This window comes from Apteryx rowi, unplaced genomic scaffold (genome assembly GCF_003343035.1).
Source record: "Apteryx rowi isolate R43461 unplaced genomic scaffold, aptRow1 scaffold_91, whole genome shotgun sequence".
In the NCBI taxonomy this organism is placed as follows: domain Eukaryota; kingdom Metazoa; phylum Chordata; class Aves; order Apterygiformes; family Apterygidae; genus Apteryx; species Apteryx rowi.
Genome location: NW_020451216.1, coordinates 1,642,972 through 1,667,457, shown reverse-complemented (window position 1 = coordinate 1,667,457; position 24,486 = coordinate 1,642,972). Strand labels below are relative to the sequence as shown.

The window sequence follows — 24,486 nt, the reverse complement described above, 5'->3', positions numbered from 1 at the left end:
AAAAGTGTTAATTTGTACTCACTAACATCCTTGTGTCCGGGGGAGGTATTACCCTTCTGAGCCCATGTGCTCAGTTTCATGAGCTGAAATTTCTGCATTGGAGAACCTGTTCCACTAGACTGCTTTATTTTAAATATGGAGGGAGAAGACTCAGTGTAGACCCAATGGAAATGGTAGCAGGACAGGTGACTCATGTAACTCATTTCAAGAGTAGTTGCTGTCTTGTTTCTGAAGGAATAAAGGGACAGTGTAGGCATAATTCATGATTTTGCAGAGGGACTCTCTACAATCCTTTATATTCCGTAAAAAAAAAYAGTAAGCTAGGATATTGGTGTAAGCCTGAACACATTAATAATAGCTGTTTTCCAGTTCAAGCTGTTTCAAATATAAAATAAAACACCTGTGCTGTCAGAGCGACTTTATCGAAGGGTATTGCTTAACATTAGATATTGCTGGCTTGCCTTATGTTTCCCCTCGTGTTCTTGCACCGAGTCAAATACTGGGGTCACCTACAGATAAGATGAGGACATGGCAGTATATGAGAGACTTGGCTCTTTGCAGATCAAGTATGTTAATGTAACCCTCCTATGCTGGGCTGTGCGAACTCAGTGCTTGAAGCTGAAAAATCTGCCTTTTCTTCTGTTGTTACATGGAGTCTTAAAGCTTGCTTGGCAAAAATAAATTGGTTTATTTTCTGGAGAAGCGAAACATCGAAATCGTCAATGCTGTCAGTCACTCAGCACAACCTTTCTATTTAAAACACTTAAAATATAAAGCAGAATTATAGTAATTAGCTCTGTTTTGATATGACTCATTTCAAACTTATTTCTACCTGCAGTGATAGAGAAAATAGTTGAGGATTGTTGTGGAGAAGGGGATTACACTCTCCTTCCAAAAGGCTGTGTTCAAAACTGAAGTTACCATGTTTTTCCTCTCSGCTCTTTGACTTTGGAATAAGATTTGAACGTACTTTTATCTGTTGGTGTAGCCAGTGAAATTGTGCTGTGAACTTCTTTTTTTTTTCCAGTAAGTAGTAGTTTCTTCCTACCTACTAATCTTGTACTCTCTCTTTGCAGACTGCCGTTGATGTTTTTAAGAGGATAATTTTGGAGGCAGAAAAAATCGATGGGGCAGCTTCACAAGGGAAGTCTTCATGCTCAGTAATGTAATTCCACTGCAAAACACGAAAACACTGGGAATACATTCTACCTGAAGAAGCAAAACTGCCCATTATCTTTAAAGATAAACTATGCTTGCTTTTTTTTTTTTTTTTTTTTCCTTTCTGTTAACCTGAAAGACAAACAGTTGGTTTGGAGCCTTTCCCTTCAGATTATGTTAAACTCTGACTCCTGTGCAAATGGCTTCACTTCCATTTTCAAATTTTAAGCAATCATATTTTCAATTTATATATTGTATTTCTTAATATTATGACCAAGAATTTTACTGGCATTAATTTTTTCAGTGTAGTTTGTTGGTTAGAATAATCATCAAAATGATGCATATTGTTACACTACTATTAACTAGGCTTGGATATCAGTGTTTCTTTGTGTTAAATGTATACTTGTAAATAAAATAGCTGCAAACCTTAAAGTTCTGTTCATAATTTTTTTTGTTAATTGTCCATGTTAACTTGTTTTTGTGAAAAATGTTCACCTATTCACCTTAAGAAGAGGAGTGGGATCCTTGAAGCCAGTGAATTCTTGAAGCCAGTGACTATTGCTAGAGAGTTGCTTGCTAGTGATCCAAACTGTTTTTGCTACTAGAACTCCAGGCTGGCTGAGTAGCTCAGCTGTTCTTTGTGGCAGTTGTTGGAAATGAGACACAAGTAACACCTTTGTCTAATTTGGAGGGAAGTACTTGGGTTGCAAGTCGAACAACCTGCACTGTCTTTTCCTTCATGTGACCAGAAGAGTCGTGGACTAAAGGATGCAGAAATCTGTCACAAGTAAGTGGCTAATATACACCTGCGCTACAAATCGTTCATGTAGACTTGTAACTAGGAACACTTTCAAGATTGAGTGGATTTATCCAGCTCACAAATTTAGACTTGCTTAAAAAACAAAAATGCCGTTTAAAATAAATTGCATGTCTTGAACAAATTGATGTGGGTTATTTATCATGTATTTCTGTACTTCTTTTACATCCAGATGTCACTGACAGAGATGAGTGGTGGTCTCATGGCGGCCTGGCCTTTGAGAATGTCAGGGTTCCAGTGCAGCTTCAGCCAGCTTCACTTAACCAGCTGCAAGCTTTTGCTTGGTTTTTGGACATTAGACTTAACAATATTGAATCTCTTAAGTCTGGAAACAAACTATTCAAGTATATAAAAAAACCAAAAATGTGCAGTTGACCTACTTTGTATAGAATACAACACTGAAATAGGAAAATGCTGTATTAAATGAAGAGTGTTTCTCATGCGTTTCTGTTCCCATTGAAGACTTTTGATTTCTGGCAGGAATAAAATGGAATAAAAACCTGTAATGGATTTGCAAGCAGAACTAGCTTTTGCATTTCAGGCAGTGCTAAAAGATACAAGTTCAGCATGTCTCATCTCTTCATTTACTGCACAGGGGTTCCCTCATATTACTGAAATTGTTTAAAACCATTGGTTAACAATTCTCATGTAGGAAAACTTACTGTTTTCTTTGGCCACCATGAGATAGATTATTCTGATTGTTCATCTGGCTTCCTGGCAAAAAGTTGTTCATTCTTTGCAATTAAGCTATTGACCAAGTTTTTTGAAAGCTGGTTTCTGTTACCTGAATTTTCATAATTTATGCCAAATACAGCTTCTGTAGATGGATGATTTTCATACGTGATAGATCACCGAAATTCAGCAAAGTCAGAGGGCTCATTCCAAGAAAACATGCCTTGATTTCAGGATCAGACTGATCTTGAGCTGTGCATAGTTTTCCTTCATGAGAACCTGCAACACTGGAATGAGCATAGTTTGGCTGATAATGAAGATACTGAAGATTTGGAAGATGATCTTCAGTGGAACTCAGGACAGTACGTATCTGTTTTGTAGTGTCCTTCGTTGCCTCATCATTAGGTAATAGATGATGTGTTGCATGATCAAAGTCTTTGGCATTGCATCCTGGACATAATGTCAATGGAGTTATGACTTCCCTTAACTGTAGACATAAGTCTTGAAATAGGCAAGTTTAGTATCTAATTTCTGTGTCTTGAAAATTGTCATCAAAAGCTAGGAGTTACAAAATACCAGAAAACTCAAGCAGCCACATTTACTGGTGTGGTGGGTTGTTTGTTTTTGTTGTTTTTTTTGTTTGTTTTGTTTTGTTTTGTGGTTTTTTTTTTTGGTGTAAAGGCTGCATGAGAACTGATGATCTCTCTAAAGCCTAAAAAAACCACTGCATTGATGCTTAAAAAGTACTAGCTGCTAAGGCTTTATATGGGATGGATGAAGAAATGCACAACCCAAGAGTCCTGGGATAACTAAGTCTAGTTTCCAGAGAGTGAAGCTTTGGGGGAGAACTTCAAGCCAAATGCAGGCTCTCTGAATTATTTGCAAAGAGAACTTCCAAGACTTCCCACGCACAGTACTCTGAAGTATGAGCTGGTCTTGCATTTCTTTCCTGCAATAGTTGAAGAATCACATTCATCAACCTATGTTGTTTTCTTTGTCCTATCACTGGCTCATTCAGTAAAATAGTCAATTACTCCACTTGTCCAAACCTTCCTTTGCTAATAAGATCTAAAGAACAGCCACGTGCAACAGTCTTGTAGTTTTAATGAAACGTGTGGACAAACATGATCACTGAACTACTTGCATTTCAGTGTACAGAGATTTCAGTTGACTTCTGAGGATGGCACCTTCCAGCAGTTACACAGCCTAATAGAGGTTTCAGCAGCCTGATGCTTCCTTTACTAACTTACAAGTTGGCACAGGTTGGTTTTTTTTGTTGTCGTTAGCCCTAAAAGGGGATGGGTGCCCTTGGAAGTCCTATCTTCAGTATCAGTTTATCACTTCTGTACATAACGAACTGCTTCTTGCATGGACTCTGTAATTTTGTCCAGCAACCGCTCCAGTTCTCCTAAAGTAAAGATTCTTGAGGATTGTGACAAATGATGCATGGATTAAGAGTTAAATCACTCTGGAAGCAAGAAGTTCTCCAGCACAGGCTAGGAAAAGTTTGATATACACTTAATGGGGCCCAGCCTTACTTCTAGTGATGATCACTGGTGAAGGAGAAGGTGCAAAGGTCCGGTTTCTGTTGAGAAAACGGGCAAATTTCAGCTACCGTAAGTCAAGTTAAATGAGCATTAACTTGACTGGATTTAAACTTCTGCAGTTGAATAGCACCCTTCTGTAAAGGAGAAAACATGCAAAGGAAAGGCGAAAATCTTGTATTACTTGCGCTCCAATCCAGCTCCTTGCTTTGCTGCATGAATACTAAGAAAGCTTTCAGTATGCTGAGCTCGAGATAGTGCTCTGAGCAGCCTTCAGTCTGCTGAGAACCACAAAACCTACCTATGGGGCAGGTGTAACTCCGCAACGAGGGTGCATCGCAGGCAGGAGGCCAGTATGTGATTATTCTTTCCCTGTCCCTGTTGATTCTGTGCACAGGGAAGTTTATCCCTCCTGCTAAACCTTGCGATGGGGAAGGCTTGAAGGCAGCCAAGTGTGGCTCTGAAGCATCATGCCTAACCTTTCTTCTTCTCCCTTCAATAAAGGTGCTTTGCGTGGTTGGCGGTTGGTGAATGCACTTTGTTAGCAAGTTGTGGAAGTGAGTTTACTGCTCCTGTGTGTCTGCAGTAGTGGTATTGTGTTTGGACCAAGGAGCCGTATGTTGTTCCTCAACCAAGGGCACAGCAGTGTGGACTAAAACTGGACTTTGCTTAGGAAGTTCTTGCAGCATTGGAGGAAATAGAGAAAACTTCAGGTTTTCCATTTTTCAGCTTCTCTGAACAGAGAAGTTCCTGCATCCAAACTTATGGCCCGGAAGTGAATAAGTGCCTCATGCAGTGCTATTGCACTGAAATGAAAAGGGTAGCCTGTGTCATGACATATTTTATGTTTTCACCTTTTAAAAGAAGCATGCAATCTTGCACCTTTGTAGCTAGAGCTCTTACTGCTACTTCGTGCAGGYGTTGCAGGCTGCCGTGCCACCGGGGCTTGGTACCTCAATGCCACTGGGCAGGAACATGCTGGAGAGTGACCCGGCATCCACACCCATGCTTGTTGGGCTTATATTGCTAATTAACAGTTTTGCTGTAACCTCTTGAGAAGGAGAGATCAACAGGTTCTAATTAGGCCTTATATAATCAGTACTGCTCATCTTCAAACCACTTTGCTAATGCTGCCTAATCTTCACAGTCTCATCTAATAAGGTCAGAATTACTCCCCATTTACAGCTGAGGAGAGGGAGAGCCTTTATGCAGTTGGCCTTAACTCATCAAGGGCACACAGGAAATGTGGTTAAACTAGGTCTAGGTGACAGGCGTTCTTTGGCTTCTGGCTCTGCCCACCCTTTGTGTAGATGTTATGTTTCCCTAATGAAATCCTTCCTTTTGAAACAGAAGAAAACTGAAAGGGTTTCACCGGAAGCTCTGGGCTTTCTGGCGTTCTCCAAAAAGTCCCATCTCAGTCCACTTGTTCATCTGGCCCAGCTTGTTGAGATGTGCAATGAGCTGCACTAGTGCTGATCCCTAGGCAGAATATTACTGAAACTAGGCTTTTGCTTTTTTTTTTCAATATCTGCCTCTYATGCTGCTAGTAAATATTTGACTGAGTCTGACCGGTTGTGCAGAGGAGGAAACTAGTTCTTCAGAGCATAGAAATGCCCCATTCTGTTTTCTAACTCCTTTGGTGGAATTGATCTTGATTCATAGTGTCTTGCAGTTTGTTTGGGGTTTTTTTTGTCTTTTTTGTCTTTTTAATCTGATATTACTAATGATAAAGAACTTGTTAACTTGCTTGAAACAGTTCTGAGACTTTACTGAAAAATCCTACCAGCTCCTTCTCTGAAGAGCTGTGCTTCCAGTTAGGTTGCTTTTCTTTTCCTCTCTCTGGTGACAGACTGACCATTCTTGCCATATTACTTTATTTAGAAGATGAGATTTTTCCTGCTGCCTCTTTACCAGAGGAAAGCTTCACATTGGAAGACACGGCTGGAAGAGCATGCTACCTAAGCTAGCATTTTCAGGGATGTGGGAGACAGATGCTTAAAGGGAAGTGGATGGATCAGGAGAATACTCGACCCTTTCCCTTCCTTTGCACTGTCGTGCTGTCTTTGTTTCCCGTGTTGGGACTGACTCTCAGGACCTCTTCAGAGGGCTAGCGCTCATCTAGCACAAGAATTTTCCTATCTGTAGAAAGTCTCGTATGATGTGTGCCTGGCCTCAAACTCAGGGTGCCTTGCTTTAAACCAAGAATGAATAAAATCAGCCTAACGAGTCAATATCAGCTGCTCTTGCTTTTACCAGCCTCACCCATTTTATAGAATAGATAGGTGTCCATCCTGCACTTTCAGAAACCCAAGTGTGCTGGCTTCCAATACAAGGCTGAGACCTAGGRTCCCACTTGCTGTCTTTCCTGCCAGTTTTTCAGTTCTGCCTCTTAATGCCAAATTTGCTAGGGAGCTCCTCTCTCYTTCCCGCTCCCTTCCATCCTTGGCAAGCCTGGAGATCCTGCTGTGAAACTCTTCCCCCCCCAGGCCCTGCTGAGAGCAGAGCGAGCTGAAGGAGAGGTTAGGACCAGGACTTCTCCTGGCAGCTACCAGTTCTATGGCGAGGGGCTATTTTTCCTAGCAGGACCCTGGCCAGATCTGCACCACGGCTCTGTTACAGGGTTTCATCAGGCATTAGGAGGTCTTTCCGAGTTAGTTTTCCATGTGGGGCGCTGCAAAGCGTTGTGTAGCACAGTGCATGTGGTGGATGTACAGTATAGGCACCTTTCATGGAGGCGTGCTCCAAGTGACCACCGGCAGCTGCTTTGGCTTCATACTTCTGCAACGAAGACAGTGCCCAGTTGTGTAACTTGTGAAGTCACGTGCGTAGCGTGGTCACAAAAATATTCCCTGGCAGCTGATCCTCACTTCCCAGCAAAGAGCAGGCAACGTATACTGCCGGTGGGGGGGTCACACTGGCTTTCCTTTCTCTGTTTGAAGGGTTTGCAGAGATGTTTTGCATTTGCTATAACTGCCCTTCCCAGCAGCTCCGGGAGGCAAGACTCGGAGGATTTGCATGTTGGGAATGGGTTGCTCATCTGCAGAAATGAATGCTTTGGCAGCTGGAAAGAGGTGGGCTAGGTTTTAATCAAGTAATGYGGTTTTAAAATAGAAACTCAGCTTTGAGTCATAAAGATAGTTTCTCCCTCTGAGGTGTGTCGTGCCCTCAAGTAGCCCACAAGATGCACTAGTTTTCTTCAGCAGTGAGCCAAAAAAAATCACTAGCCACCTGCATTATAAATCATTCCAGGTAAGTGTAAATTGCTATTAGGAGTAGCTAGGCCTAAGGCTGATAGGATACACCCATGCGATCTTAAACGCTTCTGAAAGCATGTTTTTTTAATATGCRTTTTCTCTTTCTAGTAATGCCTGAAATGTCATTGCTGCAACAGGAAGATCGAAAAGGGAATCATCTCCTGCTTTCAATAAGCAGATGCGGAGAAATGTAGGAAGGAAGGAGACTGYAATAACCTTTGTAAAATGAGTGCTAGGTGTTGTTCCGCATCTCGTCAGCTAGAAGTCTTTCTTACTAAGGTGAGTGAAGAAATCTCTTTTTTTCAAGCTAGGGGGCCTTTTAAAACCACATTCTTTGTGCCTGTCCTTTCACAAATCTTAAAAGCTCTAGTAGAAGCTGGAGCGTGGCCCTTTGAGAGAGTGTGATGTTAACTCCTTGGCTATTGCTCACTTAATTATTATTTGCGTGCAGTTGTGCTGACGATATTAGGTGCCTCTGAGGAGAGGAGAGCATAACGTGGTGCTAGAAGATATTCCTGTTTGTACTAGCTAGGTCATTCCTGAAGATTCACCTGCAGGAGTCGCGTCCTGCTCTCTTGAGGAAATCTTTGCGTCAGAGAAGAAGTAAGCCTGGTTTCCTCCTACCTTAACTCCGGTATTTCGGCGGTATCCTTCTGCTGGCACCACCCAGTGCTGCAGATCTTCCGTCTGTTGCAATGCAGGCCATGGGTGGCTGCCGGCGGCTGCTGAGCCGCACAGAGAAATCGCCCTGCGTGAATCCTACGTCACGCTCTCTAGAAACATGCCGCGGTGTCTCACGGCTGCGTTTGGAGGACTGGACGTATGTATGCCCACATAGCCTTGCTCACAGCCCATGGGCAGGTCATGGCAGGCGCCTCGCCTGCGAGAGACCGTGCGCACGCGGGCACGTCGTGAGTGTTGCGTGCCTGGCCCCTGTGGATATGTGGTGCGCCTGGGTTCGGAGCCAGGCCGGCCTGCCTTGCTGAAACTTCATCCACCAGCATCCAAAAATCACTGCGTTTGCTCTGAGCCTGCCACTGCTTTTGTGTACCTTGGTCCTGGACAGCTGTGCTTTGTTTTTTATCGTGGCCGTATCTATTTCCATGATAAAGCAGTGCCCCGTAGGACCTGGTCCCCAGTCACCCCCCAGCTGAGAAGGAAGACAGTCCCCCAGTCTCCGGGGGGTATCCATGCCCCACTGCTCCGACACCCATTTAGTTACTGCAAACCTACTGCGCCCATAAACAGTACCGGAAACCTTTCTAGCGACTGCATGAACAACCCGCTCGCTGCATTCGCCTTATTAGCTGGCGTTCCTCTTAGAGAGAGAAGAGGTTTGCTTGGGAAAAGGAAAAGGCTGCTCCCAGGTGCCTCCGACAGGAGTTGGCTCCAGGAAGGGCCGCACTGGCTCGGAGCAGACATCCATCAATGCAATATCCTATTTTGCTGATAGCATCTGCCTGGAGGCGAATATTAAAACTGGGGCAAGCGAATAACGGTTCACGCGCGGCCGGCTGCCGGCTATAAAGGGCCTTGTGGATTGGGGCCACCAACCCAGGCTGCAGGAGATGGGCAAGAAAACAGCAGCTAAAACACGGGAGAACGGGGCGGGCTTTGGTGAGCAGCCGGGGGCCCCACCGCCTCGCCAGCGCCCAGATCTTTGTCATCCCCCCCGCACTCACCGGTGCCGCGTTTTTCCACTGCGTTAAGATAATAAACAGATGAGGCTGAATGTTACTGGTGTAAAAAAAAAAACAACAACAACAAATCAGAACTACCTCAATTAAATTGCCCTGAAATGAAACCGTTTCTGCAGGTTTAGCAATCTGAGCATACTTGGAAAAAACAATACTGTTTTGGTCAAATGAGAGGTTTTGTTTTGACTTTGAATGTTAACATTTTTCTAAATACAACAAAAGAAGATCTCAAAATGTTCCAGACTGAGGGAGGGAATTGACTAAGATAAAGTTGCGACTTTTTTGCCTTGTAGGAACATTTCGGTGTTTGGATGCGGCCAGGGCCACCGCGGGGTGATGGAGGCGGCAGGCAGGGGCAGAGCCGGTCCCTCGGCTTCGAGGGCAGGCCAGGCAGCGGCACGCGAGCGCCGGCAACCTCTTGTCCCCTCTGGTAATTGGGCACGACGAGGCCTGAGCACCCTATGCCGCTCCGAAACCTGAACGCGTTTATTCTCCACCTGAGATATTGGTACCTTCAGCGAAAGAGCCCGGTGTCCTGAGCACRGGGCAGTCGAACACCCGCTCGCCCTTCACCTGCGCTCCCCCTCCTCCCGTGTCCYGCCTGGGCTGTGACGCCTGGGGACATCCCAGGCTCGGCAAAGCGCTGCCCAAGCTCCCACAATGTCACACTGATGCAAAAAACCCCACGCGCGAGGCCCACCTGGGCCCTTTCTTTGTGAATCTGCCGGGTGCAGGCAGGGTGGGAAGGCAGCCCACGGCACCAGGGACCATCAGCGCGTGATGCAGCTGGGGTCGGGGCAAAGCCCTCGCACGGGGGCCCAGTCCCAGGAAAATTCAGTGGCATCCAAGTGCTTGGTGCTTCCCAAGAATTTACTGCAGACTCCAGCACCCGCTCGCGTCCAAGGGCTGCTCGGATTGCTGGTTTTGCCCTCTTTCATTGGCAACCTTTGCATCCTTTGGAAGGAATTAAGGGACTTTGTCTGGGATTTGGGATTTGCAGCTCCTCCATATTCTTTTTTCCCATTCTTTCCAGCTTTTCCCAATGGTAGCTTCTGTGTTGTTGCACATCTTCAGCGCAGGTTCTCAGAGAAATGAGAATAATGTCGTCGCACCCACTTTCTGTCTCTCCTTAAATAGCTTTTGAACCGGCCGGACGACTAACAACGTAGCAGCCGGGCAGCAACCTCAGGAACGTCAGGTTCCCGCGGATGTGATTAAAGCTGGCACCATGCGAGAGACAGGAAAAATCCCATCATGGCCCGGAGCCACAGGAAACAGGCTTTAGCGGTTCCACGGCTGCAGAAAAAACCCTTGTTCTGCAGGAATATTTGGCTTCCTTGGTATTTTAGGGTGACTTTGTGTTGAGCGTTACGCTTCTCCTCTCCCCCTGCAGCAGCTTCTGATGCCAAATAGGGAGGGACCCCGCACGCGACTCTGACCCCAACTGCAAGGGATAGCTGGGCGCAAATGCCAGCGGTGGTGTCACCTTGATGCTACCCAACCTGCAAGAGGGACATGTCTTCTCCTGCCCCTCCAGAGCACGAGGTGACTTTGCCCGTCACGGTGCCACTCGGGAAAGTCCCCGGGTGCCCAGGGCTGCAGCGTGGGAGCCGCTGTGGCTCAGCCCCGTCCTGCCCGCGTGGACGCGACCTGCTGCTGCTGCCTGAAGGACGCCGGTTCCCGTCACGTTGCTCCTCTGAGGGCAAATTTCAATATGTTACTACTTTTCTCGCACCATCTGGAGACTAAATCAGCACCTAGAAAATAACACTAGTGTTTTAATTATTATTTTTTAAATTAGATTAGACTTTTCTTCAGGATTTCCTGCTTCCCATCAGAACATTTACATGTAACCGGCATTTCTGGCCTCTTTTCTGTGATGGCGGGGCAGGTTTTCCCGGGCCAGTCAGAGACTGTACACATCCACGTTTCTTTTTCCGACCGCGCACGCCACCCCTCTCCTTCCTCCTCCAGCAAATCCAGGTAAGAGCGACGTCTTCCACCTCAGCCTACGTGTGCGCGCACACATGTGTATTAACTTTTGCATCTTAATTGAAAGGGTGGCGTATGTTTAATCTCCAGTAATTGCATTCTTTCTTCGTGAGTGCTCTTTAATCTTAAAATGAAGCGGAAGCAGGGCGTGAGGGCTCTTCCAGCCCTCTGAAATAGTATAAATGAGTAATAATAATAAAAAAAACACTCCTGTAAGCACCATGAGGGTGTAACGTGTCTGACACGTGTTACGTCTGACAGGTCCGCGCTGCCCTGGCGCGGGGGGAGAGCGGGGTCCGGCCATGCCAGGGGCACGGCGAGGRGCTCAGCCGGCTGCCGGGCATTTGCCTTTACCCCTTCGCAGACTGGTTTGTTGGTGCGAACTGGTGGGGTTCATGGGCTGGGGCTTTCCCTTGGTCTTCGTCCCCRGAACAAGGCGGTTAAAGGCTCTGGATGCTCTTACAATACAGGGAAGAGTGACACGAAGCAGCGTTTCCTTGAGCTGGTGTTCAAGATGTCAGAACGTGAAGGCCTACGGCAGCAGAACTAAATGGGAAACACTACTTTATGGCCAACGGCGTAGCTCAAAAATCCCTCTAATCCTGAGTTATACATGTGTCTYGGTGCTTCAGCGCTGCCGGATCGGAGCATTCGTAAAAATGACAATAATGAATAACCCTGGTGAGTTTTCAAGCCCAACCTTTGCACTTCGGTCCTTGGCTTTCAGAGGCGCCATTTAAACAAGTTCAAAGGTTGGACGAGAAGCCATTTTTCGGACGGATGAAGCGCAGTGTGTTATCGGTAAGGAGCCTTCCAAGGGCTCTTGCTTTCGGCTGCCACRCTTCCATAGCGGGGAATAAGCTGGGAAAAACCAGCAGTCTTCTAGTAAAGGGAAGCAAACCAAACACAGGGAAATCAGAAAAGAGCTGCACGTTGCACTGTGGCCTTTTTCTTATTTTCTTGTTGTCTGTTTTCTTATTTTCTGGAAAAAAAAAAAAAAAGGGAAAGAAAAAAAGTCCTTCAAAAGGAGCAGTAAACGTGCACCGCTCATCAACCAAAGCGCTGCCGAGCAAATCTTTTGTTAAATCGCCTGCCCTAAATCAAAACCCTGGACTCAGCAGGCCCCGCTACCCGAAATTCTGCCTGCTAAGCACGACCGCGTAAAGCCCCCTGCTCCTGCTGCGTTGCCGAAAAGCCCTCGCGCTCCCAGCCCGTCTCCCCGGCTGATACACAGCGGGGTGTCCGCCGTTTCTGTACATCACAGTTTGGGCTCGGCTTTTGGTTTTGGAGAGCAGCCAGCAGCAAATGTCTCAATATTCAGGAAGAGTAAGTAAAAACCCAACCGCTTCGCTTTCGGCGTGGGGCCAGAGAGCCAGAGTTTTCTCTAGGTTGAAAGAACAGGTTAGAAGAACACGGCATCGGGTGATACGGAAGCGATGATACCGGAAGCAAATTAGGTAGGAGGCATGGGGAGCGGAGGATGCAGCAAAACAAGCTGTGTTTTGAGCGTGGAGCGTCCTGGTTAAACGTTTGGATTAGCACTGTTTTTAAGCGAGGCTTCCTCGGGGCTGCGAGGAGCGTTGTAAATGCGGGATGCACCGCAGTTCTCAGAAAAACAAGCWCTGTCATCAGAAAAAAAATACCAGCGATGGTTGCGTGTTGCTCTTGCAACCCCYGGGTCATCGGCGTGCTTGAACCCGGGGTCTGGCTGTGCCCCCGCGCCTCACCTGGGGTCTGTTCTCCTTCCTCGCTCCAGGTCGCCTTCTACGAGGGCAAATGCTTCACCGGCGGAAAGCTGGAGGTCTGCGGGGCCTGCRAGAGCTTCCAGGAGAGAGGCTTCCCCAGCCGGCTGAGCTCCGTCTGCGTCGGGAGCGGCGCCTGGATCTGCTTCGACCGCGCCGGCTTCCGCGGGCGCCAGTACGCGCTGGAGCACGGGCACTACCCCGATTTCCACCTCTGGAGCGGCCCGTTGGGATGGTGAGTGACGGCGGCCGGCTTTCCTGAGCCATTTGCTTTCGCTGCCCGAGCACCGGCGGGAAGGAGAAGCAATTAGACCGCGTTTGCCGGGTTAACTGGAGCCGCGTGATTAGGCGCAATAAAAATCTGCCCTCTCCAGAAATAACATGGCCCTTTGAGGAGGAAATAGCCTTCCGGGGAAAGTTTATTCCCCCTCGCCGCCCTGCCCGGAGCGGTCTGCGCAGACTCGCAGCTTCCCGGGTTCCCGGGCGAGGAGGAAACTTGTCTCGTGCCTCCCGCAGCACGAAACCCGGCGGCTTTAACGGGGCAGGGTTTTCCTGCGGCTCTCAGGTGAGGGGGCAACGTCCGTAGGGCGTCGCGCGCCTTGCCTTTTTCGTGCGAGGAGTTAGGAAAYGCTCACGGGGGAATTAAGACTGAGGTTCTTCGTCCAAAGCAGATCTCAGCCGTGGCAGCGTGGCCTCCCCGTGGGCTCCCCGAACTTGGCCAGCGGGGGATCCTAACGGCTGCACAACGCTGCCCCGTGGGGTAGCTGCAGCGCTTCCAGCAAATCTTACTTGAATTCCCTGCTATTGCCAAAATGGAGTAATCTAGGACTAGAATGAATTTTGTCCCGGACTGGATACCCTCCCCTTAAAAAGCTGATGAAGCTTTCGACAAACATCGCTTGGAGGAAGGTTTAACCGGGAAGATCGAAAAGCAGCAAAGWAAAATTCATCTGGTTTAGTTCTTCCCACTTGCCTCCCACATCTCCCGTGGCCCCCCGGGGCAATGACCAGAGCGGTTTATTTTGGGGACGGGAAAGCCGTTCTGCGGAGCGGCCGAGGCAAGCCACCACGCGTCCTTCCCACACCGCAGCGCGGCGCGGCCGCYGAGGAAGCCGCGAGCGGGGCCCAGGGCCGGGGCTGCGGGAGCCGGGCGCGCGGCCGCCCCCTTCGCTGCCGCCCTTTCCGCTCCTGCTCCCGGCCCGCCGGCCCCGCGGGGCGATCCCCTTCCAGACGCTTGGGAGCTGCAGCTCGGGGGCGTTTTGCACTTAACGGCCTTTGCTAGATATATGTTTCTTCCGTAATGCCGTCTGGGTCTTGCACAGGGCTCCCAAAACGCGGCATCCAGGGCGAGTGCGCGTCCCTCGGTCCACGCGCAGAGGGATGCGCTGCCGCTCGCTGCCGCCGGCCCCGCAGCCTGTCCCGGTACCCCGCACTGCTCTCCTCCMTCCCCGGCCCTCTCTTTTTCCTCTCAGATGCTCGCGAGCGTTTGAGGGCGTTYGTGCGACGCGGCTTCGGCGAGGAACGTTTGGTCAGGCGCCGTAGTCGATCGGCTGCTGCGGGGAGYGCCTGCCGCGGGGGGGCTGCCGTCCCTGCACGGCTCTCCGTGCGCGTTCACGCTGTTTATTTGAAAAATACATTAGGCACTCCTTGGGTTCTGCTTAAAAATATCCTTGCAGCTAGCTCTGTCCCGCATACCTACGGAGCAGCCTGCAGAGTCCTCCCCGGAGGAATTTACCTCGTTTCACCCCCAAGGACTCACATGGCCGCGGCTCCGGAAATGTTTCTTTTTCTTGTTTCTGTTTTTTTTTTCCTTAAAGAAAAGCACAACAGCTCATGTAAGTAACCGCAGATATGAGTGGAACTGGAGTCAGAGTCAATTAGTTTAGGGAAATATTCAAATATTTTTGCATATTTGGGGTATATATTTTTTTCCGCTGCGTCTGTATTTTCTTGACTTTCACTCGTGCAAGGAGCCAACGCTCCCTGTGTGGCATTTTGGTTYTGGGCTTGTGTGAGTGGAGCGAGAGCAGGGGAGGTATTGGARGTGTTATTTGCAAAGCGTGTATTCGTGAAGGACACCGTCGTCTGGCGAGGGGGAGCTTTACAGATAAGAGAGGGGGTACGTGTGGCCGAGTGCAATGCGTCCCGTGAGCAGTCTGTTTGCATGTGAAAAGCAGCTGCAGAAAGGCGTAGATGTTTGCAGAGATGAGCGTTTTGTGGATGTGTGTTTTGTCCGGTGGTGGTGTGGTTTGCTGGGAGATGGCGAGACCCTGTGTGCTCTCCGTGCGTGCGTTGGCACTGTTATTGTCGGACTGGTTTTCACATTTCCGTTACAAAGTACCCTCACATCTTTTTCTTTGTCTTGCAAAAGCCGGGGAAATAATTCGATGCATTTTTTTGGTTTCCTCAAATCCCTTTGTCCCCAGCACGGAGAGCATTACAGAATCGAAATATTTGAGGGGAACCGTTTCAGCGGTCRCAGCCTGGAGTTCACCGAAGATTGCTCTTTCCTGCAAGGACGAGGCTGGGACAAGAACTACGTCAACGCCATCAAAGCGTATGGCGACGGAGCGTAAGTAGCCATGTCCGTGCAGGAATGCAATTGCTGCGCGGCTGTGGTTTGCGGCGCGGGCTCCCTTCCCCACGCGYCCTCCTTATCGCGTACCGAAGGAGTTGCAGCAAGCCTTGGAGATGCYACTTAAAACGGATGTCATGGAAAATCCTGTCAATGTCAGCAGGGACTTGGAGCAAGCCTAAAAATGCTAATTTAGCATATGGTTTTGAAAGACGTTTTTTGGTGCCTCAGATACTGAGTGCCAAAGAAGAGCTGCTTCAAAGGGGCATGATTTTTAGAGGGTGACAGCTCAGCACGAGCTGCAAGAGCTCTGAGACACCTCGTTAAGGTGCCTGAAATGAGGCACCTAAAAGCACTCTTCTCTTTTCTTTTTCCTTTCTTTTTTTTTCTTCTTTTTTTAAAGTTTCTGCGCATGTTTCCAAACACCTCCTTAAAACCAGCCACAGGCTCCCGTGGGCTGGGCCTGGGGAAAGGTCCCTGCCTGTTGGGGAAGGGCGGCAGCTCGGAGCTACGCAGTCCATGACTTTTGCTTTTTAAGTGGCATCTCYGAGGCTTGCTGCAACACTAGAAACATCCTCCCCTCTTCTGACAGTTAAAATTAGGCAGCAGCAGCTCACCTCGAATTAAATTGTCTCGGAGAGACAGTTCCAGTTCAGCAGTAGTGGATTCAGTACAGCAAGCGACTGTTTGGCTTCCCAATTCCTGAATTTGGTGAGGGACCATAAGTGTTTGATAGCTTTGGATCAAAATAGTCACATACACGAGTCTCTGGCACAGCAGGTTCCAAGCCAGCGATCTCCAACCCCCAGCCAGGGTCGTATGAGGAGTAGCTCAAAAGTTGAGGCTTTCCATGGAGATGTGGAGCTGTTTGTTCCCCAAATCTGGCCCAGATTGGTGTGGGGAAGCCCCAGCTGATGGCCAACATGGACGAAGTTGATGGTGTCTCTCCAGCCTCTGGCGGTCACGGTGTTTGCATGGCAAAGCCAGTTCCTCTTGGCAGAGGACCTTTCCTCAAAACRAGCTGTCCTGGCCTCCTTGGGCCGCTGTGGCGCGGAGGTGGGCTGCCCCGGCGTGGGGCAGGCTGCTCACCTGCTGGCATGGGGATGAGTCCAGGCTCAGAGAGCAGCAAGGGAAAGGGGCAAAAGAGGAGAGAGAAGAGCAAGAGCGAAGGTGCCCTGCGTGTGCGCGCAGTGCTTCTCTGCCAGTCTCGAGGGGGCTGGAGGTGGCGCACCCAGTTTGTGATACTGGGCACTTTCTGCCCACGGTGTTTTTTCCCAGACTAGGAAAAGYCTGTAGCGTTTTGAGACTGTAACGTCCTGACAGCAAGCGTCATGCAGGATCCCTTCTAACTCAACCAAAAACCTCTGTGTTTCCAAAAAAAATAGGCTTTAGTGTCAGGCAGTGCTACTTCATTAAAACCTAAGCTAGCGAGCAGAGCGACTAGCTGCAGACGGAAGCAACGGCYGGCTCACGGGCGTCCACCAGGGACCCCATTAGTGCTGCGCAGTGATGTGGAAGGCGTTCGGATACTGCCGGGAGGACCAGCAATATAAAGCCAAGAGAGACTCTGCGAGTACTCTGACAAGAGTTTTAGACCAATTATTTACCACCCGTGTCCCTGTAGTAGAGACTGGAACTTGAGAAATTGGGATGTTATCCAGAAACCTTTGAGCACTTAAACTTTTCAGACTGGTTTTTCTCCCCCACCCCCTGCCAAGTATATAAGGGCCACAAAGCTTGCTTCCCTTGTACATGAGTCTAGACTGTTGGCCTGCCTGCGTTATCATTAAATGACTTCTCAACGGCTTGAAGTAGCTTTAAGAAAGCAAGAAAAATACTGAAAGGACTGTGGCACAGTTGCATCTGGACCATGAAAAGACGGTCACTGAAAGTGCGTAGGATCTGTAAATGCCATTAAACTGCAGTTTGGTGCAGAGCGTCCCGCTGGTGGAGGTACTGCCACGGAGAGGTGAGACTCGCCAGGGAGAGGGATGGGAAGAGCTGACCCAGCGGAGGCACRAGGACACTGAGAGAGCCCGAGAGGTAGGAGGAGGTAGCAGGTTAACTCCAGCCTTCAGTCTGGTCTTGTTTCACTTGGCTGGATGGAGGAATCAACGTTTTTCTGCAGGATGCACCTTGCGAGGAGAAGAGCTCAGCATGGGTTGGGGCGTTTATATCCCCTGCTCCCGTGGGCGGTTGGCGCGGTGGCACGTGGCCCTCTCCCCCCAGCCCTGGGGCAGCACTTCTCTCTCTTCACAAGAAACGCAGGATGGGACATGTCCCACGGCTGTGTAAGCCCAGGCCACCTCTGAGGACATGTCCTCCCAGACACGTCCTCAACCGTTTGGGGAGCAGAGGAGACGGGTCACCGGAGAGGAGAGGAGCGTCGGCCACKGCTGTTTCCAGCATCTCCCCAGACACTTGCTGGCAGAGAGCCGGCATTGAATTTGGGTCAGTTTTATTCAGTGTGCACTAAAAGCAGATGTGAAGCAGGCTGACCCACTTTGCTCCTGTCCTGCCCACTTCTAGCAGCACCCAAGTCTCACCCTGCGTCAGTCTGAGATCATTGCTAGCTTGTATAATACTGTGCAATTTTCTGCAGATCCATTTATCTCCAACCACTCTCTGGAGGTGGGAAAATCTCCTTATGCCCATTTTTAAAAGGCGCAAAGGTGAGATGTGTCTGATAAACCCAGGGGAGGAAACAGACCCTAATCGGATGGCCTGCTCTTTCCCTGTCCTTTAGGCCAAGCTGCTCCCACAGAGACCGAGGGGTTCTGTTATCCCCATCTGTGATTTTTCCCAGTTACTCCCCTAGTTCCCCCTACACGATGTCCATTGGATACAGAAATATTCTATTCCTCTCCAAAATCCGTATATGATGTCACGTGCCACTAAATAGCTGCTGCCCGTGCTACCAGCAGTGGCTGGGTCTGCRGGAAGTGATGCCAGATCGACTGGAAACTGTTCCCGGAGAGAAACGTCTGCCACCGTCACTGCACGTCTTGGGGCTGAGGGTGTCCGGCACCCTTCCCGCTCTGCATTCGGAGCTCAGGAGCGCTACCCCCACACATACAAATGGTGGTGACCGAGCTGTTAAGACAGCACTGGAAATGAGAGCTATTTCCTTGCAGTTTCTAAGATGTYGCTGCCTACTTTGAAGCTGTTGCAGTTTGTAGGGAAAGGAGCTTTGCYGTCTGCATCCCCATTCCCACCAGCAGTATCCTCCGTTATCATAAATTCTCCAGTATCATGAATGATATAATCTGGCTTTATGTGAGAACATGTGCTGCTTCTCCTCTTTGAAGGCTCAGTCACTCACAAAAGATGGTTTAGAAATAATAACTTTATAAAGCCAAATTTTTTTAATCTGGGAGAGAATACCCAATAAAAGGATTTTCTAAACTACAACGACATGGCTTGAAGGAACCAAATCAAACATTTATTCTGCTGAAGTATTTGAGTGTATTAGCATTTGGTAGAGTTCTTGCAGTCAGGCTAGGAAATTTCGGAGTGGGAAGTCAGCCGTYGCTGCTTCATCACTGTTGGTGCCTGCTGGGCATGGCACCCATCAAAGAGCTCTTTTATGGCAAATCGGTGTACTTGAGCAATTATGAGAGCGTATCGTTTGACTAAAACGGAACCTGTAGGACTGCCCTGTTTAAGTAGTAACCTGCTTTGAGATTCTCTCGTAGATCCAACCCATCAGCTGKTTTTTGAGCAAGACAGGATGCTTTTCTGGTGGAGATGGTTTAGCCCTGTGCAGATTATTGGTTTCTTCATGACACCTGAAATTCTCAGGTCTGTGGTATACGCGTGGGTAAAGTGGGTGATACAACAGTCCTTTCTAGCATGCAAATCCAAGCTGTGGAATCCACTGTAAACATCTCATTGACTTCAGTGTAGTTGAATGTTCGTACTAGTAATGAATTAGGCCCAGTGTCCTTCAGAAAAGACAGGCTGAATTTTTTTAGGGACAGCACTTTCAGAGCAAAGGAGTCTGTCTGCGCCCAAGCTGGCCTGCGTGTGTTCCTCTGTTCCCCATCTCCTCTGCACTTCTTTTTGTCTCTTCCCCTTGTGACAAAAACACCCTTCATATGGAGCAGCTATAGAATGGAGAGTGGGATTTATTTCAGTAGGAGTCTTTGCTAGTTTTTCAGTGTAAGCAGCTAATTTTGGCTTATAGGGCCTGGGCTGGTTTCGTGCAAGTTTTATTCCAGTGTCCTCTGGGTTTATGCGTTAATAAAACACAGCAGAGAGATTTTTGAGGGTTGTTTGCTAAGCGCCTGAATCAGCTGAACCATGCTGGGCTTCAGGACTGGATTGTCTTTTTTCTGGGCTCCTAACTAACTTGATTTCCTCTSTTGCTGATGGTCTCAGAGAATGTAAATTTTAGGAAATAAAGGAGCAACCAAATAAGCCATACAAGTCTTCACTCATCACCATGTACTGCCAATACACTTCAATCCTTTCGGCTACTCTGCTTTTCCTTTCTTTGCAGCCTTCTCCTAAGCAGAGGGACAAACCAGTGGGCTCTTATCACCAGACCAGTTTGTGCAATCTGCTTTCATTTACCCCAAGGGCCTGTCCAGTTCCCACCAAGCAGCAGCGTGGTCACAAGTCAAGTGCCTCAAGAGAAACACAGAGGTCCTGAGAAGGACACAGCTATGATGGGCTGCTCTACCCCCAAGCACTATTCCCCTGGGTCCATGAGCTGTTGAAAGATGCCCTAGAGCAGAGCAGAGCTGGAAGAACTCCCCTGTCCTGTTGGGTCACTAATGTCCTGTGTCCATAAGATGAACATCCCTGGACTACCACCATGTAGTACTGTCAATAATGCTGAGTATCCTCAGCAGAAGGGAGTGAATGGCAGGTGCAGAAAGTAGGCAACAGCTCTTTTCAGGAGTGCTTGAGGGACGGATGGTGAGCTGATGGAGCACAGAGGCCCATGATTAAGCAAAAATATGGAAAGGGATGGAGAAAGAAGAAGAAAGTCATAAGTGCCTTATGAAGAAGGCTAGGATGAATTCTAAAGGAGGAGGATAATTTTATAACTTGTTCTTAATTAAACTGAAGAGCTTAGCACCCCCTGACAGTGCATAGCAGGATATGCAAGGAGGGACATTTCTGCAGGGCAACTTGCCATTACGCCCACATGAGCACTGGGCAGCCTTCATGTACTGGAAAATGAGTTTCAAAGGAAAGTCTAAGGATGACTTTGTAATTCTGGTCAGAGTATAAATTGGTTGCAAAAAGTGCCAAAGAATGAACTTGTTTGTTTGGCTAAGGCCAAGGATAAGGATTCAAATGCCTTGGCTGAGCACATTTCAGTGATGCTACTTGCTTGTAGAAAGGGGTTGTGGAAGCACAGGCAGCATGATGGAGTGGGATACCATACAGATGTGCACCCCGTGTGCCAGCTGTATTGGTGCTGCAGTAGGCAGATGGGAGCAGGGGCCCACCACAGTCCAGCCCAGTGTCCTCTCAGAAATAGAAGATAGATCTAAGTATTTCCAGGAATGTGTAAAGTAGCTCAATTAAATACCCTAACACTTTGCATTTTCTTTATAATGCCCATGGATGGCTTGATTTGCAACTTTTCTCCTAGGATTGCAGCTTTTTGCCCTGGGTCAGACTCAGATGAGTTTGTCAGCTATTGTTTGACTTCGAAGGCTGAACAGTCTTTGCCCTGTCCAGTGCTTAGCTGGGTTTGTCCTTGGGAATTCCACATACATTAGGTCCCAACCAAGATGTCATAGCTGAACTCCTAGCAAGTGATAGACTACAGAAACCAAATGATTTCAAATATTTCATTTGTGCTCCACTATTTTTGCTGAGCCAATAGGTGGGACAAACAGCAGGGGTCCTTTTAAATTTACCTGTGATCTTGGGAAGAGAAGAACAAGGTAGAGATGAGAATTTCAGTAATGATGGGGTGGAAACCAGGGTGTAACACTATCAGAGCAATGACATAATTTGGTTAACAGGCATGGGAGATTTAAATAAAGGAAAGGGGTGAAAGTTGTGGCCACATTAAGATYGTAGAATGATGCAAACTGGAGGAATGAAGGGAGGAAAGAGCAGCAAAGTTTGTCCCTCTTGGCCACCAGAATTGCTGCTGCCTTGGAGACCTTCAAATGGAGGAAGATATGTTAACGAAACTGGTCAAGCTAGCTGAAGAAGTCAGGCATGCCAAAGTCAACAAGGGTGTTGATTGATGCATCTGTTTGACTATGCTCCAAGGGAAAGTGGTAGTTAACTCTGGAGGTAGAGATTAAGTGAAGAAAACGGAGCCAAAACCTGATCTCTGTTGGAAAACATCAAAGAGAGGCAATTGAGAATTACTAGCAGAGAAATTATTAAATATGGCTATAGAGAACCAAAGTTCCCATTATAGGAAGGAGGTAAAATGCATTTCAGCTGTTGCAGTAAGGACGTTTCTCCTTACAGTCCAGAACAGWTTTACCCAGGGAGCTAAGAGGACTTGTGTCCTTTGTTAGCACTATCGAGCACTATACATGTGTTTGTTTTACATGGTGAAACTGCAGCTGGGTCACCTGCCCAGCACGATCTCTGCTCTTGCCATAAATGGACCATTCCTACAGCAGCGTGAAGGGGGGAGTCCCTGGTCATGGAGGGTTGCCTGAGTGAAGGAAGCATCCTTTGTGTTCAGGTGGGTGCTGTACGAGAAGCCCAGTTACCGAGGCCGTATGTACGTGGTGGAGCGGGGAGAGTTCAGCAGCTGCCACGAGTGGCACGCGCAGAGGCCAAATGTCCAGTCCATCAGAAGAGTCATCAACTACTACTAGCGAGGCGGTTGTAGTACTGGTGGTGTCCTGCTGCAAGCCGGGGGCTCTCCTCCCTTCCTGCTCACTGACATGTGGAATAAATTCTTAAACATCAGCTTCGGGCTCTAAGTATTTTTTTTCCCCCTCACTTGCATGACTCCAGGGGGAACTGTAACCTTTGTTAGCTTGATTTCCACACTGTGATTTTACTTTTTTATCATGCAGTAATTTATAAGGAGGACAGAAGGGTGACGTGACAGGCCTCCTCCCAGCAGGACACCAGAAGTGGTGGTGACAAGCAGCTCCAGGACACCTCCCAGTGTGCCCCCTTGCTGTGGTTCTGCTCTGGCATGTGTTCGCTCTGCCCCAGGACTCTCAGTGCCTTGAGGAGGGTCACGTTATGGCACGTGTGTTGTGAGTGCACAGCAGTTGGAGGAGTGGGTGCCTGCTCATGCTGCTTGAGGGCGCGTGAGTCTCCTGTCAAGATTTGACCAGCTCGCGGGGGCTGTCTGAGCGTGACGGGCTGGTCCTCATGCAAACATGATAGAAATCATTGTGCAGCTTCATCTTGACTTAGTTTGACCTTAGACTGGGCACACATTAAGAAAATATACTGAAAAAATTCCCGGCAGGCACAAAACCAGAGCGATCTTCTCTTTGCCCCCAGATCTGTAAGCCTTTCTCTGCCAAAATCCACTGACATTTTGAGGGGGTGCCCGGGAGGAAACAGCCACAGCATTGTCATATTTGGCACCACAATCTTCCTCTCTTTCTGTCCCTCAGGCAGCAAAAAGGCGCTCCCAGCCCATTTCCATCTTCAGTTATTTCAATGCGCCCCATCCCCATTTGCCGCTTGGCAGCTCTTCCTTGTCTTCTGCGCATGGCGGCGTGCCGGGATGGTGCCGAGACGCTAGCAGGGCCTGCCTGCCTGCTGAATTATTGACTAGCTGCTACAGCTTCTGAGTTCCCAGTTGCACTCAGCGCCCAGAAGTCAGGTAGCCTTCCTTCCACTCAGTTGTAAGCCCTGTTCAGTATTAGCTAAGAGGGTTCCTGGCTATCTTGTGCAGGATCTCTTATCTATACCTGTCTTATATTTATTCTTTTCACTCTGTTACTCTAGAGCTGTTTATGCTTGGCCATTTGATGGTCCTTGACAGGTACTGGCACGGTGCCTGCAGTGCTGAACCCGAGCTTCTTCCCCGCCAGGCTTCATGTTAATCCACCGGAAAGTCTGCTTATCTAACCTCTTTCCCCAGCCCTTCGAAGGGATGTGAACGAGTCTGACAAGCCCCCCAGGATATCGAAGCACGAGGCGCGTGTGCCTTCAGGGCTGCTCTGCTGTGTGGGTTTGCAACGGAGAAGAGCAGCCAGGGAGCCTTCCCCTCGGAGCGAGGCTGGGGAGGAGCAGGGGGTGTGCATGGGACAGGAGGGTGGCTGGCGCTGTACCTGCATCCCGGCTTGACATCAGAGCTGGCTGCCGTTGGTGAAGGAGGTCTAAGAGATGCTGCTGCTAAGATTCACTCCCTGTCTGCCTTCCCCACTGGTGCCTTAAAAAAAAATTAAATAAAAATGATTTTGCTGCATCCTGGATGCCCAAAGTAAATCTTTTGGCATCTGTAACTTTCCAAGTTTGCTTTTCGAAACCTGAATCAATTGATGCTTCTTTGGATTGTATTTCATCTTTCCAGTTAAAGCTGCTTTACCAGCAACAGTAGTGGGGCACAGCTGGGCCTGTGCCTATGTGTGCAGGACGTGTGATGCTCCCGTGACGTAGTGGTACCATAGGTAGAGTTGCATTGGCTGAGGTTTGCCCCAAATGCACATACGATATGCATGTGTAACAGGGGTATGGGGGTAAGGCACTAGAAAAAAACCTCTACATTATGAATTTAACAACAGTTTGGATGATGTTTGCCTCATCAGTGATACAAGTGATTATGCCCTCTTGTAAACATCCTACAATTTGGATATCTTCCCCTACTCAAATCATTGCAGAAGTGCTATAGTTATGCCAGAACAGCTCTGTGTTGCAACGGCTATTTCCTCTGTTACTTATAGTGACATGTGGTCCATTGGAGCCTTAAAAAAAAAATCTAAGCATCTTTAATGGATTGCAAGGTATTTCTGTGTCAGAAAAGAAGACAGGGAAATGATTCATTCATTGAGTGGGATGCACAAATGTACAACTCACGCATCAACTCTTGCGTATTTCATTTTCTTTTAATTAAATGCAGCTTATGAAAGATT

General features: G+C 48.3%; 2 protein-coding genes across 7 annotated transcripts in view; both read left to right on the top strand.

Moving 5' to 3' along the window:
* The window catches only part of RHEB (Ras homolog, mTORC1 binding), a 43,697-nt gene extending 42,107 nt beyond the window's left edge, over positions 1-1,590 (top strand). For all 4 annotated transcript variants that reach the window (XM_026091557.1, XM_026091556.1, XM_026091554.1 and 1 more), the window contains one exon: positions 1,077-1,590. In XM_026091557.1, the coding sequence (XP_025947342.1) occupies positions 1,077-1,169 (93 nt within the window). In that variant the 3' untranslated portion in view covers positions 1,170-1,590. The remainder of the gene's footprint in view (positions 1-1,076) is intronic.
* A 6,061-nt stretch (positions 1,591-7,651) lies between these two features.
* CRYGN (crystallin gamma N) lies at positions 7,652-23,970 on the top strand. Of its 3 annotated transcripts, XR_003257807.1 has the most exons (9): positions 7,652-7,724; positions 7,974-11,125; positions 11,396-11,815; positions 12,891-13,111; positions 15,303-15,448; positions 19,953-22,124; positions 22,465-22,653; positions 23,023-23,234; positions 23,360-23,970. XR_003257807.1 is itself a non-coding variant. In XM_026091553.1 (6 exons), exons 3-6 carry the CDS (start codon positions 11,437-11,439, stop codon positions 22,258-22,260), a joined length of 882 nt encoding a protein of 293 aa, XP_025947338.1. In that variant the 5' UTR covers positions 7,652-7,724; positions 7,974-11,125; positions 11,396-11,436; the 3' UTR covers positions 22,261-22,342. The 3 variants fall into 3 exon arrangements, 2 of the variants coding, with proteins under 2 accessions (XP_025947338.1, XP_025947337.1); XM_026091553.1 differs by lacking the exons at positions 19,953-22,124; positions 22,465-22,653; positions 23,023-23,234; positions 23,360-23,970 and adding an exon at positions 22,125-22,342; XM_026091552.1 differs by lacking the exons at positions 22,465-22,653; positions 23,023-23,234; positions 23,360-23,970 and having other exon boundaries at positions 19,953-22,214.
* Positions 23,971-24,486: the final 516 nt, after the last annotated feature.